Source organism: Hypanus sabinus, chromosome 9 (assembly GCF_030144855.1).
Source record: "Hypanus sabinus isolate sHypSab1 chromosome 9, sHypSab1.hap1, whole genome shotgun sequence".
NCBI lineage: Eukaryota > Metazoa > Chordata > Chondrichthyes > Myliobatiformes > Dasyatidae > Hypanus > Hypanus sabinus.
The window spans coordinates 26,699,768-26,717,501 of NC_082714.1; the positions used below are offsets into that span (position 1 = coordinate 26,699,768).

General features: G+C 36.6%; 1 protein-coding gene across 2 annotated transcripts in view; it reads right to left on the reverse strand.

Annotated features, from left to right (window-relative positions):
- Positions 1-17,734, reverse strand: part of LOC132399206 (meiosis regulator and mRNA stability factor 1) — a 72,705-nt gene that overhangs the window by 43,057 nt on the left and 11,914 nt on the right. For both annotated transcript variants that reach the window (XM_059979352.1, XM_059979351.1), the window contains exons 2-8: positions 10,670-10,894; positions 7,179-7,847; positions 6,203-6,374; positions 2,886-3,112; positions 2,431-2,548; positions 1,866-2,038; positions 655-1,089 (exon numbers count right to left, since the gene is read on the reverse strand). In XM_059979352.1, the coding sequence (XP_059835335.1) occupies positions 655-1,089; positions 1,866-2,038; positions 2,431-2,548; positions 2,886-3,112; positions 6,203-6,374; positions 7,179-7,847; positions 10,670-10,831 (1,956 nt within the window). In that variant the 5' untranslated portion in view covers positions 10,832-10,894. The remainder of the gene's footprint in view (positions 1-654; positions 1,090-1,865; positions 2,039-2,430; positions 2,549-2,885; positions 3,113-6,202; positions 6,375-7,178; positions 7,848-10,669; positions 10,895-17,734) is intronic.

Here is a 17,734-nt window from a genome sequence, read left to right on the forward strand (position 1 = left end):
GCCGATATCAATCTTTTTCCCGCAGCTGGATAATTGATCTCTTGGACATGTTAATGTGATCAATGTAGTAGTAGTAATAATAAAATACTTCAAGTTTTGCAAAAGGGAATGTTGAACTTCTGGGTGTGTGAGGTTTTGGCAAGTAATCATTGAAGCTCTGACTACCAAATAAGACATGAATGTGTATATTGTTGGAGGTTCTGGCCCATAATGGTCACTCTTTGGTATTTCATTTGAGTGCCGATTAATAAAATCCAGTCAGATCAGTGAAACTATCTGATTGTACAGTATGTTCAACACTTCCTTTATGAACCTGTTGACTGAAGAACATAAGACTTTTAACAGATTTATTGCATAGCAGTTAAGTGTGGGAAGTATGCGACATATTTTATGTGTCAGCTACTCACCAGATAATGTTCGTCATTTTATTCCACTTTCTTAACTTGACTGATAAAATGCTACCACAGCCCAAATGAACCAAACAAAACGACGGTTCATGTTATGCTGGATGGAGATATCACTTTTAACTACCAACATAACTCAAGCTATTTTTATACCTTCCTCATTTGTACAAAATGAAATAGAATATACTCAATTTACTGACCTTCCTATGAAGCCATATATACTCAGAGGTGCATCAAATGAACTATTTACCTGCAAACTTCTGACTTTTCCATTTTTAACTGCTGATCCTTGTGGTGTCCGTGAGTTCTTAACAGCAGGATTTTTTCCGTTGTGGGATTGTTCATCAAGGTCCTTATTCAGTTGAGTTAGTTTTGCAAGTTTACTTGCCTTTTTAGGGGATTTTGTCTTTTCAACTGTTAAGCAGTTATTTTTGCTTTCACAAAAATCTTTATTTTTTGGTGTAAACGATACAAGAATCTTATTGCCAAACACATCTTCATTCTCCATACGCTTCTGTGCACGCTCAGCACTTTCCTGGCTGGTAAAACGAAGGATTGCACTGCTGCCAGTAATGCTTAAAACTTTTCCACCACAATTATCAGACAAACGGCGCAGTCTGTTGCTGACTTGCTTGCTGTCTCTATTAATTGGCAAATTGTACGCATACAGAAGAGTATGACATTGCTAGAATGGAAAAAGAAAATGAATGGGCAGAAAGAAAAAAAACTAGCCTTCTATAATTTAAATGGTTTCTTCCCCCCACCTTATCTTAGATCTCCACTTTTCTTCTCTCCTTCCTAACCCACTTTCATTCCCTGTCACACCTCTCAATTTCTAACTATTCCCAGTTTCCATGCATTGTTTAACTATTGCTGAATGTCTCCAGTATTCTGTTTATTTCAGATAAATATTTTATTGTTCGTTCAATCATATAGGAATAAGCTTTATGTGGAAAACAGAACAATGTAATTTCTTGTAGCACACTTTTCACAAAGCAAGTAAAATACATTATAGCACTAAAATGCAAACAACATCTTTCACTCTAGTATGTAAAATGAACTAAGTTTAGGTAGACAGATATGGGTATCCTTGGTGGCACAGTTGTTAATTTATTGGGCTAATAACCTAGTGACCATGATTAATATTCCAGACATGCATGGTGGCTGTGAAATTTAGCCTATGTTCATGATCCAGAATTTTAAAAAAAAATTAAAACCTATCTTTGTGATGATGAGCACTTAGCTACTGGAATGTCATAAAAGCATGCTAGTAATGACCATGTCTTGAAAACTGGGAAAAAAAAATTGGTGTTAAAGGAAAAAAGGGAGAAAAGATAAATGAAATCTGCAAGTATCCAAACCTTCTACAATTGTAGTTCTCATTAGCAACAAATAAAAACTTCAGCAATGACTTGTGTTATTTTAGAAAATGCGATTTAATAACATTGTGAAGAAACTTACTTGTGTTTTCTCTGGTAATCTTGGTGGTAAGTTAGAAACAAATTCCTCAAATTTGATATGTTTGTGTGCATGTTGTAGAAGTGCATCTGAAACTTGATTCTTATGCACTAAAATGATCTGAAAACCATGCCGATGCCGAAGGTCACTGAGTTCTGAGGCAAAGTTGACATCAGCTATAAAACGATCAAACTACAATTATTAGAAAGAATAAATACTGATTGAGATCAATCTTGGCTATATTTTTAGCTTAAGAACGAAGACAGGAAAATATTTCTCTATGTACATTCATAGTAGACATATATTGTCATTAGAAATTATAAAAGACATACAAAATTTAATATCTAAGCAAGAGACATTTCATTGCACCAACAATGACATTGACTTTCAGCATGTTATGCATTCCAGATCTTAAACCTAAAATTACTTAATGGAATATACCCCACATTACTTTAAACTAACGTCTTCTCACTGAGGAGACCAGACTAAGCTGCTATTCTAGTAACCTTTGTCCATGATCAGTTTTTCCTGATGAAATTAAATGTGTTTAAGTGTATTGGTTACTTACAGGATACCAAAACAACAGTGGACGGAGCTGTGTGAGTATCAGCAAATCGCCTTAAACTTTGTCTAAGCTTGTCATCAGCAGCATTCTTTGCTGTTGCATTTATATGTGCAACTGTCACCTGCACCAAAAAAAAATCTTTTAAACTTGGTTTCCATCACAACTTCATTACTAGTGAGAATGTGCTCTATTTTACAATCACAATTTAGTGGAATAAAGCATAATAAAAGATGGTAATGTGAGATACCAATGTATTCAACCAATCTGCCTGTTTTGGACCACACCTAATTTTGAATGTAGTGAGTTAGTAGTGGGTAGTGAGTTAGGGCTGAGGTGGGGTGAAGGACTGTCCATTTCAAGCTGAAATTTTGCTTTCTGTTTTAAATACTAGCAACATAAAATCCTTAACATCCAGAAAACACAGTCGCTAGTACAGGCAGATTATGCAGGTGACTTACCTGGCAATTATTAAGCTCCTGGATAACTTCCTTGTTCTCTTTGCTAATATCACACACACAAATGAATTCTGCCTCTCTGTGACCTTGGAAAAACTGTTGACGGATTCGCTGTACTATTGTCATGGCTGACCGTCCTGTTGGGACAGAGCAATTTTCTATATCCCAAAACACCCCAATAGGTGGTAGATTCTCCTGTTGTTGGCCCGGTATTGCTACATCAGATAATCCTGTTGAAAATTCATCAGAATTAGAGCACCATTTTCATGTATATTTTCTCAGTATCTTGAATTGCTAATGATTGGCATAATTTTTTGAATACTAAGTTTCTGAATAAAGTAATACTGACATAAGGCTGCTCATAATTTACATTCAGCTTGGATCTCATGTGTACTTAAACATCAGTGCCTAGAACCTGCACCAGCTAACATCCTTCTTTATACACAAATCTAATGAAAGTCAGGCAGATGTGAAAGGTGAGCACTGGCTGCCTGCCTCTTACTTACCGGTGGGATCACTCTGTTACAGAGAGGGAAAAGCCTGCCGCTGGGCCTGGGGAACGTTACCCAGTTTTCTGAGTTTTGGATATGGGCTTGGACTGTAGACTTCTCTTTCCAGTCTTATAGTTTTTTTATATTATGTGTTTTTCACTGATCTTTCCCTTTTTCTGTGTGTGGGGGAGGACGATTTGGGGGTCAATGTGCCTGTTCTGTTTTTGTTCATTTTTTGTACGGGGAGGAGGGATTTGAGGGTTGATGATCATGTTGCTGTTCTTTTCTTACCTGGGTTTGGTGACTAACTGGAGAAGAAGTATTTCAGAGTTGTTTACTTTGATAATAAATGAACCTTTGATCTTTGTTTTACCTGTTTATTTTCATTTCCTGTAGAAACCCCATGCATAAAGAATCTTATGAGGGTATTATTCTGATTTGAAGGTTATGATCAGTAATCGGTGCTAGGACCTTTATTGTTGCCGATTATGTATTAATGAGTTGGATGTGAATGTTGGAAGCATGATTAGCCAGCTTGCAGTTGAGAGAAAAATTAGGAGTGGTGTAAATAGCAAGGAAAGTTGTCTAAAGCTACAGCAGAATATAGATCAGAAGGAAAATGAGACAGAATGTCGCAGATGGAGCTTAATCCCAACAAATGTGAGGTAATGTGTTTTGGGATGTCATGTAAACAAGGACACATGTAGTAAACAATTTGGCACAAAGAGATGTTGATGAGCAAGAGATATTGAGGTTCCGGTCCATAGTTACCTCAATGTCAACATAAGTAGATGGGCTGGTGAAGAAGGCATGCCACATGTTACCTTAAAATACTTCAGTCATTCTATCAGACACCCTAAAAACTCTGTTGGAAGGGGAATACTGAAATTTGGATCCAGCAAGTCAGGATGGTGTGTGATTTGGAGGATGAAGTGTTTTCATGCACCTGAAGTCCTTATCCACCTTGATGGTAGAGGAATTGGGTTTAGGAAGTATTGTGAGACTGCCGTGGTAAGTAACTGCAGAACAATTTCCTACTAGTACAAATGGTAATCTTTTGTGTTCTTATCTGTGCTATTTCTCAGCCTGTCTAGTTAAGTTACTGGTTAATGGGGACTTACAGCACACTGATTGTATAAGATAAGCAGACAATGATGGCATATAACATTTATGTATAAGTAGTTAGCTTCTCCCTTGTTCAGTATAGTCAGTGCCTCATACTTACATGGAACCTAACAACAGAAGAGCAAATGCTGTCTTGATCTTGATGCATGCAGACATGAATGGCCTTAATTTTGTTTTTGAGTAGGAACCAAATAATGTGCATTCATCAGTAATTACAGTGGATTCTGGTTAATTGGCCATCGGTAAGTCGAGGCAACCACTTATTTGGGACACTATGCTACTTAATTGGGGCAGGATGCTGTTGCCAAACAAGTTTCTAACTAGCATCAGATGCATGCATTTTTGTGGCCAATGGACACTACACCATACTTGTAGTGAGCAGTTTTTAAATAGCCTCAGCTGCGTGTGTTTGTATTATGTTATCCATTTGAGCCAAAATGCCAATCCAAAAAGCAATGATTTTTGGATAATTGTTTTTTTATTTTGACTTTTTAAAAAAAAAGACCCTTGCCAACATGTTGAATGTTACAGTAAAAATGAAGATTTGAAGGATGCGATTTCTGAAAGTGTTGTATCAAAATACCAAGGCAGGAAATATGCAGATCAGGAAAGTGATGATAACACATTTGAACTTGAGCTAGTGACTACACAGGATGCCAGGAAATTTACTGTTGGATTATGGCACTAATTCATGCAGGAAGGCGACGGAAGTAGTTAATTATCTGTACTAGGTGCATAAATTTTGTCCATTTACAGTCAATCAAAAGAACTCAGCACTGTACAGTGGATGAATTCCTACACTGATAACTATTAAGAACTAACACACTGGTTAATAGTACTGTATGCATAACTTGAAGCTCAGTTAAGTGGCAGTTTGCCTTTTTTATACAACAACATCTGCCGGAAGTAAATTCCTTGTATGTGCACAGGTACTTGGCGATTAAAGTTTGATTCTGATTCTGATCTTTACCTATTTCAAGGAAACTTTGGCTTATTAGGGCAGCTGCTTAATTGCACCAAAAATATACTGGTCCCGATGTGTCCCAATTAACCAGAATCCACTGTATCTTCGATTTTGACCTTTGAATGCTAAGAAGATCACTGAAGAAACATATGAATATGACTGTGTTTTGGACTAAGCCCAGAGGAATTCCTGCAAAAATATTCTCGGGCTGGGATGAGTGACCACCAATGACTGCAACTGACTTCTACAATGTATGGTATGACCGATGAATGGAGTATGTTTCTCCATGATGTCCACTTTACCACGGTTCCTTAATGAGTCAAGTGCTGAATTGTTATCAAGGGCAGTCAAATTTATGTCACCTCTTCAGACTTACTTGACCTCAGCCAAGTAAATTCCTGCTATTGCTTATTATTCATTCCAGTTGACCTAAAACTTGATACACATGGCCATCAGGTGAAGAATGGATTGAGGTGATTATGATGTCAAAAGGCCCATATTTCTGCTTTGCATGTGAAAATGAATAAATAAATTTTAAAAATTATTTTACGTAACTGATAATTGAGGGACTCTATTTATATTTGCCATCTTGTAATTACAGCATGGATCATAAATTTTACCTCGCCACAAGGCAATTTCAGTAGAAAAGTGTCAATACAGAATTTGAAAATTGATTGACACTGAATTATCACTTAAAACTAAGAATTGACATGAATTGGAAAGAATATTAAAGCACATACCATACTTCTGAGGCTGGAGGCCCAAATTTCCTGCTGTTAACATTGGTGTCTCTGTCATTTGATCATCATTCTGAGCACCATTGCATGTCGATATGGAAACTGGAACAGACTGAATCGGTGGGGGAATATTTGGCCAAATCTTTGTTGTATCCAAAACAGGACGCTTGGGTGACTGCAACAAAGATTAAAGAAATAAACTAAAGTTACACTTCAGATTTCATGGTAAGCAAGTTACTCAGAGAAAATTAAGCAAAATGGTGAATTCTGAAACTCGTTCAATATACAACAGATAATGTCTATGGCATGAATGAACCAAATACCACTACATAATACTTTCTGTTTTTACTTTTTTGCTGTTTGTGAAAGCATAAATGTTTTTCTGCATTGGTTCAACAGAAGTTTAACTGTCTGCTTAAGAGTTTTGGAAAGAACTGATAATGTAAAGATTATCAGCTTTACTGTTGTTTATTTAGAAGGGTCAGGCATAATGCTGGACATGGGAAGAGCAATAGCTTACAAACTTAAGAATGGGCATTTATTGGTGAAAATATGAGTTATTAAATAACCAATTAAAACAATGTTCAGCATATGACACACCACTTAAATAAATCTAATTTAGTTAGAAACAATTGTGTTTTAGCCTTTTTGAAGGACAGATGAGGCTAGAGCCATCTGAAAGAACAAAAAAAATAGACGAGTGGGATCTGAACTTGGGGGGGGGGGGAGAGAGGAGTGACTTTGCATATTAATACAGTTGGTGTAACTATATCAAACACCATTCCCAAGTCTGCAGCATCTCATTACATGGCTGAATGGTATGAATGTATCATTAAAATCGCTCCACACAACTAATGAAAGCTGCCTGTGAAATTTTAAGAAAAGCATCATATAAGCTGGACAAAATATGTAAAGTAAACGGACTTAAGTTTTACAAGTAATGTATTTAAAAGATTATTTTCAAATCAAATATACTAACCTTATTTGCACAATCATCACAACGATGTGAATTTTTCAGAAACATAGAAGGCACATGCAAAGGTAAAGAGTTGGTGCAAACACGTTTAGGTTGATCATCTTGATTCTCTTGGTTTTCCAAATGCCCACTAACTCTACCAGTGAGCTCTGTGCAGGAAAAATGACTATTTGTGTTGTAGCTCTGATGCACAGGAACTTGATGCAGTTTTGGGACACTCGAATGGTATGGTTGGGACTGTTTGAAGAGATTTCCACAACAAGACAGATTCTGGGAAAGGGATGGCTGAAGCTGATAACTGGAGACAATGTTCTCAGTATATGGGCTAGTCAAGTGGCATGGAGTTCCATCCAAATGATTTTTAGCTATAGTTGCTTTACAATACTTTGGTGTGTGGAAGGTAGGCATTGAACTTACTTGACATGTAACTGTTCCAGTATTTGTGTGTTCTAAAGCGTCATTACCAATTGAGTGAATGCAACCATTACCATTTTGAATTTGGATGGAACAATGCGGACAGCAACTAACTTTCCTGCCAGCTGACTGCTGCTTTGGAAAAGACTGAACGTTAGAAGGGGGAGTGTTTGCAAAGAAATTAGAATTAGCATGATGGGAGGGAAGAGGAACATGCTTCAATTCAAGTATGGGTTTGTTGGTCTCCATGTAATGTTTCTGGAAGAACAAAAGACAATATATGCTCAGAGTTAGTATCTTTTCACACAAACAAAGAATGTAGCAAAGGAAATTCACACACAAGGTACTAGGGCCCATAATGTTTATAAATATTTCTTTAAGTAGTGATATTTAATTTTGTATTTCATAAACAAAATAACCATCTAATTTTAGTGCAAATATAATGTAACAAAGGTGAGGCTCTTGAACGTAAGGATTTATTTTCCCTCAATTTCAAGTTAGAGCAAAAGGTGCACGATACCTACCAATAAGCATGTCCAAGGAAGCAATCTTGGTGAATAAAGGACACTTTTACCAGACTATTCAATTCCTCCCCCACCATCCCAGTCACAGCAATAAGACTTCCCAATCCTCTGCTTAAGAAAGCTAAGAATTCCTATTTTCTTTCCACACTGTAAATGCCCCAATTATGTACATTCATTACCTGTGGATTTAGATGCAAAGCCACTCAATGACTTAAAAACAGGAAAGCATACCAACTAAAATCAGCAGTTTAAAATCTTAAGAAAAATTATGGGACAATTAATACAGCAAGGTATTAAGTTGACATCAAAATAAGACAAAATACACCTATCCTCGTTATGTGCGTCTTCAGACAATGCAGTTTCACAGATATGCAAGGAACCTATTTCTACCAACGTCTCCTTCTATGTGTCCAAAACTCAGTTATGTGGGGAGCACTGCTTTCCCGCCAATACAGGTCAGGTGCGTGCGCCTCACAATCTCACTCCCTCCAGTCTCGCATTAGTTTTGGCAAGGTGTGGATGTGCGATCTTGCGCTCTTAAACTTTTGTTGGTTTTACTCTACGGTGCAGAAATTTGTGTTTGAAATACTTAACTATGCTTTCTAAGCGTCTGATGTCACATCCTGGGTCATCAGCCGAGTGGCAGAGAACTGCTTTAACACTTGAAAAAAAGTTGGAAATTTTGAACAGTGTGGCACCAGGTGAAGGTAACACAGCTCTGGACCGCTACTACCAGGAACAGAATCTTGCCTTTAACGTTCTTTTGTTGCTTGACAATGCGCCAGCCCATCCTGAACATCTGGACAGCATTCATCCTAACAGTGCGTTTCCTGCCGCCTAAAGGCTGATTTATACTTGTGTGTTGCATCGACGCCGTAGGTACTGCGTACCCTACGCCGTAGGGTCACACGCACCTCCCCAGAAAAGTAACTCACGCATCGTGGCGACGCAGACCACAACAGCTGTGATTGGTCAGGTTAGTAGAATTGCATTTCCTACTACGCATTTCTGGTTGCTTCTTCTCCACCATGTCTGTACACCAAAGTGAAATAGATGAACCAAATCATTAAATCTACCTGTCGACATGCGAAAATGTTTGAAATGCATTGCCTCTTCCATGTCTCTCATGAGGAAACTCAACACAGTGGCATAGAAACCCCACCACCAACTAGCATTTTCATGCACACCTACACATGCTTGCTTCGGCGTACAGCGACACAGAATTGAAAATCAGGGCTACGGCATAGGTTACGGTGGAGCCCGTACGCTCAACTATAAATCTGCCTTTACACAACATTGCTGATTCAACCTCTTGACCAAGGTGTGATCTACATTCAAGGCGTATTTTTTTTACAGCGAACTATCTCTCAGATGCTGCAAGCAACAGATGATTTTGAAAATCCCAGGAGTTTACCAACAGTGAGGGAATGGTGGAAGTTGGAACTCTTGGCACAAATGGCGATGGACACGGACCCAAGTTTAGAACGGAGTCAGCATTTTAGTTGTTCCCTGCCGTCAACCCTTCTTCCCTACAAGCAAATTTATGCTGAAAAACAAAATGCTGCCAAGCAAACAACCCTCACCACTTTCTTCAAACCGGTGTCATCTCCTGCTGCTGGCAGTTCTAAGAGTTCTGTGAGTCTTCCTTCACCCTTTGCTGTGCTTGTTGATCCTGACGACCCACAACCATCCACCTCATCTTTGTAAAGCTACCTGACACCACAACCAGAACTCATCTCCCAGAGCGAACACACTTGCCACCGTTGGTGAGTACTGTATACCCTAGTATGTTAACTTCCTATGATTTATTACATTGATTATTACCTTAAATTGATGAAATATAACACGAATGTTGCCCTATGGTACTGCTTTTGTGTCATATTGGTATGAAAATGTGAATAAATTACAGATAAAACATATTTAGGAAGCCCTCTGGAACGCATCCCTATTTTCTCCATTTAAATAATTATTCACATTATGCGTTATCACGTTATGTGTCGGCTGCGAGGAACATATCCCCCGCATATAACGAGGATAGGGTGTAGTTAAAAGGTATTCTCAAGACAATTGGAATGAGGGAGTTAATTACTGTTTAATTAAACTTGTAACATTTGCAAAGAAAAAGCATTTCCAGATGTATATTGTATACATTTCTGACATTAAATTGAACCTTTGAATTAATAATTAGAATCTGACAAGGTATAGTTCATAAATGCTTCACCTGTCATGGAAAAGAATGATTACATTCACAATGCATGCAGATGAACTATATTTAATTCATATTGCTGACATTAAACATATGCAACAAAATTTTAAACAAAGTAAATAAACAAATTGAGCACATAACTTAAAACATAAGGATGGATGATTGTGATATAAAATCAACTCCCATAAATTTCCTACATGATTGTGACTTCAACATAGTACTTTGCAAGAATTATAAAAGCTTTATTTGTGCCAAATGTGGAATTTTATTTGTGCAACTGTTATATTTTGCCAGAAAATATAAATACTTGATAATGGACAGTAACTTGTAAGATGGAACAGTGAATTTACCGTTTTTTTACTGGACGGTAATATCTGTTCAACTGTTGAAAAGCAATTTGAGATTTTCCAGAGCCACTGTTTAGAAATGTCACCATCATCATCATCAGGTAGATTTAGGCATCCAACAGGCCTACTGCAAAAGGAATTCTCCTTTCTGTTGCCATCCATCATACAGCCTTACATACTTCCTCAGCATCCTTTCATCTGTCTTTCCTTTCATTCTTCTCCCCTGTTCTGTAAAAAAAAAACACTTTGTTGAGAAGGAATAACAACAGTAATTTTCTGTATTTGGCTTTTCTCTATTCTCTGTTCTAATTTATGACCTCTCAGCTTTTGGTCATTACATTGTTCCAATGAAGCTCAAGCAAAACTCAAGAATCTGCACCCTCCCAATCTTGCAAAGGCCATTCAGACCTACACTTGTCAACTACACTTTCAGATTCTTTTAATATTTTTTACCCCTTTGATCCCTTATTTATCTATTAGCCATTTTGACTCAACTTTTGTTGTTGCGTCTTTTTTGCCATTCACCTTTTTGCAGATCTTCCCTGCTTTTTATTTACTTTTCTCAGTCTCACATTTTTTCTGCATCTTATCCAGTTCTGATATTTTTAAAAAGTATGTCTTCGCTACACTTTCTGATGATAACCAAAAACAGTTGGATCAACCTATTTCTTATAAGGAAACTGCCGAGGCTGTATGTTCATTGCACTTGGGGAAGGCTCTGGGTCCTAATTGTTTTTCTGGAGAATTTTATAAGGCTTTTTCCTCATTGCTTATACCTCATTTATATTTAGTCCTTTCAGACTCCTCTAGGTTGGGTAGGTTGCCACAATCTTTTTATGAAGCTTCTATTTCGCTTATTCTTAAAAAGAATAAGAACCCAACTGAATAATCGTCATATAGACCTATCCTATCCAAAGTCCTGCCTTGTAGGATTGAAAATATTCTACCATCTATTATCTCTGATGATCAGACTGGATTTATTAAAAATTGCTATTTCCATTTTGATATTCGTCATTTATTAAATGTTATTTACTCCCCAAAAGAGGTATCGGAATGTGTGATATCCTTAGACGCTGAAAAAGCCTTCAATTGGGTTGAATGGGATTACTTATTTAAAACCTTAGAAAAATTTAATTTTGAGCCTGATTTTATTCAATGGATTAAATTACTTTATTTATCTCCCTCTACTTGGGTTCTTATTAACTCTCAGAATTCCAAACCATTTAAACTTCAACGTGGAACTAGACAAGGTTGTCCCTTGAGCCCTTTGCTTTTCGATCTGGCTTTAGAACCCTTAGCTATTGCTTTCTGGGAATCTGATATCACTGGTATTTTAAGGAGAGTTATAACTTACAAAGTTTCGCTTTATGCTGATGACCTTTTGCTTTATATTTCTAATGTTGAGACTTCATTACCTTTTGTACTTTCTTTACTCTCCTGTTTTAGTCAGTTTTCAGGATATAAACTAAATTTTCATAAGAGTGAACATTTTCCTTTGAATAATTTGGTATCAATTAAAACTAACCTTCCTTTTAAAATGGTAAGATATCAATTTACTTATTTGGGTGTAACAATTACTAAGAATTATATATACTTATTTGAAGAAATATTTTTTACTTTGCTGAATTATGTAAAAAGGGCCCTATCAAAATGGTCACCCCTTTCATTATCGTTGATTGGCCGAATAAATTCTATTAAAATGAAAATCTTTCCTAAATTTTTATACCTTTTTCAGGCCTTACCCATTTTCATTCCTAAATCCTTTTTTTGATTCTCTTGATTCTATCATATCTTCATATATATGGAAAAATAAACACTCTCGACTAAATAAAAGTTCATCGTCAAAAAGCTAAAAAGAATGGAGGTTTAGCTTTAGCAAATTTTAGGTTTTATTACTGGGCAGTCAATATACGGAATTATTTTGGTTATATTATATTAACCGAGAGGACTGCCCGGTTTGGTTTTTTTTAGAAGCTAACTCTTAATAAATTTTCTATCATCTCTCTTCTCGAATCCTCAATTCCTTTATGTTTAAGTTAACTAACTGATAGTTTTCTAGTTAAGCATAATTTGAGGATTTGGGTACAAATTAGAAAATATTTTGGTTTATCGAGATTTTCTCTTTCAAGTCCCATTTTTTTCTATTTTTTTAAACCTTCTATGACTGATGTAATTTTTAAAGATTGGGATAGTCTGGGTTATTAAAAGGTTCCAGGATTTATTTGTTGGAGGAGGTCTCTTTTTGTTTGAGCAGTTGACAACTAATTATAGCTTACCAAGAACCCACTTTTTTCAATATTTACAAATCAGAGACTTTTTCCAGTCTCAAGTATATACATTTCCTAAAAGTCCTGATAAGAATGTAATTTTTAATTTGAAACCTTTTCATAATGGATCAATATCTAATATTTATGGTATGTTGTTGGGAATAAGAAACGGTTGCTTAGACAAAATTAAAAACCTCTGGGAACAAGATTTACAGACTAAAATTTCTGAGGAAACTTGGAATGAAATTTTTAAACTGGTTAATACCTCATCGTTGTTTGCCTGTCACTCCCTCCTACAATTTAAAGTGCTCCATGGGGCCCACATAACTAAAGATAAGCTGTCTCATTTTTATTCAGCTATATCTCCCTATTGTAACAGATGTAACAATGGAGAGGCTTCATTAATTCATATGTTCTGGACATGCTTGAGTCTTGAAAATCACTGGAAGGAAGTATTTCAAACTTCTTCTGTGCTTTTTAAAGTAAATTTTAAACCAAACCCTTTGACTACCTTATTTATTATTGTTGGACGAAAAGATATCTTGGAGACACCTGACTTACACATTTTGGCTTTTATTTCTCTTATAGCTAGGAGGGCATTGTTGCTTAGGTGGAAGGATCTTGCTCCGCCTACTCATGCTCAATGGCTAAGCATATGTCATGCTCAAATTTAGAGAAGATTCGTTGTTCAATTTCTGAATCAAGACAAGACTTTCTAACATTGTGGGGACCTTTTCTGAATTACTTTCAAAATCTTTGATCTGTTATCAAGTACAGATGTTGGCTAATAATGTTTTACTATATGATAAGGACTTTTTTCCCCTTTTTCTTTCTTTACCAAACAGCTTTTTTTGGTAGTGGGTTTAGATTTTTTTGTATAATAATAAAATTATTACTTTTCAATATTACGATTCAATTTAATTTACATGAATATGGGATAATGACATTATAAGTGGGATTCACATATATTGTAATTGATGTATGATACGCATCCTCCTCTACTCTGTATTTTTTTTAGAAATCAATAAAAATATTGTAAAAGAAAGAAGTATCAGTCTAAAACTTTACATCTGTTCTTCTTCTTACAAAATACTGTCTTGAGTGCACTTATATAAATGTTATTTAAGATGCAGACTTAGACAGACATCAGAGGAAACTTGAACAATGAATGCATAAATGATGAGAAAATGACGGTGTGACGGCAGCGTGCGCAGCCACTCCAAGAATGAATATCTGTTATCTGTAAGTAGGGGCCTTGCGCAATCCTGATTTGATGGGGACGGATGAGAGAAGCATGGAGGAACATCTGGTGAAACTTCTGACATGCCTGTTTTGCTGCTGCTGCTACTGTGCAATTGAGAAATCACCGGAGAGGAAGGCCCCGAATCCTCAGCTTTGCCTGTTGCTTGGCAGCCGGGACCAAGGTCGAAGCGCTTGGCAGATATGGCGCTTGGTGTCGGAGGCTTGAAGTTTTTTGATGGACTCAGAGTTGGCTGTGGTTGGATGCTTCCAGAGGCGGCATTGGGAAGCTTTGCGGCGCTGGAGGTTCATGGCAGGAAAAGTTTTTCTTCCTTCTACCGTCTACGTGAGATGATGGGCTATCAAGGACTTTGATACTTTCTTTTACCGTGTCCACGGTCTGCCCTTATCAAATTATGGCATTGCTTTGCACTGTTGTAACTATATGTTATAATTATGTGGTTTTTGTAAGTTAGTCTTGGTCTGTCTTGTGTTTTTGTGATATCAAACTGGAGGAACATTGAATCATTTCTTAATGCATGCATTACTAAATGACAATAAACAAGGACTGAGTGTCCTCACAATCTAATCTAATCTAAAAGCTGTACATAAATTTATAGAACAGTTAAACATAGTATAATCCATGAAATTGCAGATGATCGCTTCAGGGTATTACCATTAATGTTTGCATGAACTAGTGAAAAGCTGTGTTATACAATATTAAACACAAGTCAACTAATGGATGATTTTCATTTGTAAACCAAACTAATGTAACTTGTGCTAATTATGTTGCCAATTGTATATTTCGTGGCATAGCATCCAGAGAAATCAGCCATTAAAATATCTTCAATCCTGAAAATCTTTAGAAAACTTGAAAATAAAAAGAAAACTTAAAATGATTGCCTGATTGAGTGGTGAAGGCAGGTACATTCTCCTTTCAGAAGTAATTGGATGAGTACCTGAGATTACAAAGCATAAAAGGCTATGGATCAAGTTCCAGAAATAAAAGTAGTTTAAATGGGTAATTGATGTCAATATGGACATTGTTGGCAAAAGGCTTAGTTTGGTCTCTGACTCAATGTCAAATTCTTCCCATAGACTGAAATTTGGCTAGACTGTTTTATTTACACAACATTCAGAACAACTCAAAGGGAAATACGAGCACAAATAAAACAATAGATATAAATACAAATTCTGATTAATTTGCACATTATGATATGGCAGAATAAGGCACATTTAAATAGGACAACAGAGATGCAAAATAATTCAGCAGTTTACAACGACCCTCTTACTTATTAAACATTGACTTGTCTTCTGCTCAAACATATTTCACACACCTTACTGATTCTAACATCCAGGATTAAAGTTATGTGTTTTAAATACTGTATGAGGTCAAATACAATCAGATAAACTTTGATTAATTGCTGATGTGAATATTTTCCAACATTTTGAAAAGCATTTCGAGCTTCCAGTAGAAACGGTAGAGCAAGGTTCGATATAGTCATTTAAAAAAAAATTGGATAGGTATATGGACAGGAAAAGAATGAAGGGTTATGGGCTGAGTGCAGGTCGGTGGGACTAGGTGAGAGTAAGTGTTCGGCATGGACTAGAAGGGCCGAGATGGCCTGTTTCCATGCTGTAATTGTTATATGGTTATATTTCAGACTTAAAAGGATCTGGATTAGTTGGGCAGTGTGCTGATTTATGAGATAAGGAATTATTGTGAAGAAATGCAAGACAATGATACATTAGGGAACTAAGACTTAAAAAATAAACTATGTCTCTAAAGGATTTGATTGGCTCAGCTGGTTACACTGTCAACGCCTCCTGAATTTTGAGGTTCAAAACACAGTAATGTCTTGAGCATATTCGCTATACAGTACAATGTCATAGATGCATTGTTTTGGATAGAACACCAAACTGCCGAAACATAATACAGAAATAGATGAAAAATACTGTAGATTGTATAATGTGATTTGAATAACAGTTCTTCTAGTGACGTGGTCAACATTTCTTCCTCAAATAATACCACCAGAACAAAGTATCTGAAAAATTCTTAATATACTGCTTTAAAGACCAGAATCATAATCAGGTTTATTATCACTGACAGTATATGAGATAGTGGTCAGAGGTACATGGACCATTCAGAAATCTGATGATGGAGCTGGAAGAAAGCAGTTTTTAAAATGTTGGTCCCTCCTCAGGTTCGTGTACTTCCTTTCTGATGGCAGCGATAAGAGGGCATGCCCTGCATTCTGAGGATCCCCAAAGATGAATGCCGCTGCCTTGAGGGAATGCTTTTGAAGATATCCTCCATAGCAGGGAGGCTATGGTCATGATAGAGCTGGTTGAGACTGTGATGCAACCACTCAGAATGCCATACATGGGACATCTGTAGAAACTTGCTACAATCCTCAGTGGCATACCTAATCTTCTCAAACCTAAATAAAGTATTAACCAGTGGTTCTACACATAGAGTCCATGTCTATAGATATATTAAATATTACAATTTTCTACTGGCATCCAATCAAAGTAGTAGTTCAGCATTATAACAGTAACTACTTCCAAACAGAATATATTGGCTATTAAGCCTTGAAATTCTCTTATGATAATGTGCTGTATCAATAAACGTTATTGATTTCTATGGCACAAAATACTGGTCACGGATTAGCCAGCTCGCTGAAATCAGCAATATATTGGCAGTAAAAGGAAAGTCTTTTTGGATCTCACAGGTGACCTGAAATACTTTCTATCTAAGTTAAGGCTTTGCAGACTTAAAGGCCATATACTATTGGTATTTATCCATAAGCATAGCATCAATAAGGAGAAACTGCACAACTTGAGATTTCATTTCTTGATTTCAGCGTCTGGAGTCTCTTCAGGCTCTTGAGATGATTTAATTTGCTTGACAATTGAAATGTGGTCTGTGTGTACTTAAAAAAAGGTAACATTCTACCTTAATAGAACATTCAGATTTGATAAACTCTATAAACCAGTTAACAAAACTCAAGTTTGCAAGAGGGAAGTGTACAGGTTAATTTATGCAGTGGTTGGTGAATGGATGCATTAAACTATACAATTTAGTGAAAACAGATAGTTGAGAGGAAATATTAAATAAAACATTGGCTAAACGTTTGAGTGACCCTGACCTGCTCAGTTATGACTTTCTGTTCCAACTAAATCTGACTGCAACTCTTAGACAAATATTTTGAACATTTTTTGTTTTCCGTCAGAATTTAGTTGTTGATCAGACATCCAAATTCATCAAACCAATATAAGATAAAGTGGGTGGCGGGTAGAGATCCAAGCTGGTGTAAGGTGCTCCTTCCCTCTGCTAGCCTGCAGGTCACACCTGGGCAAAGCATAGCACTTGGACAACCCCCTTGAACAGGATCACGTAAAGCCATGGGAGTAGGCTTATATGGTTATATCCCAAGTCCTGGTTATGCAACCACTGATGCCACGTGGACAATCACTGAAGAGTATTGGTGATGGCTGAGGTCACCCGTTTTGTAAAGACACTGCTCAGAAGGCAATGGCAAACCATTTCTGTAGAAAAATT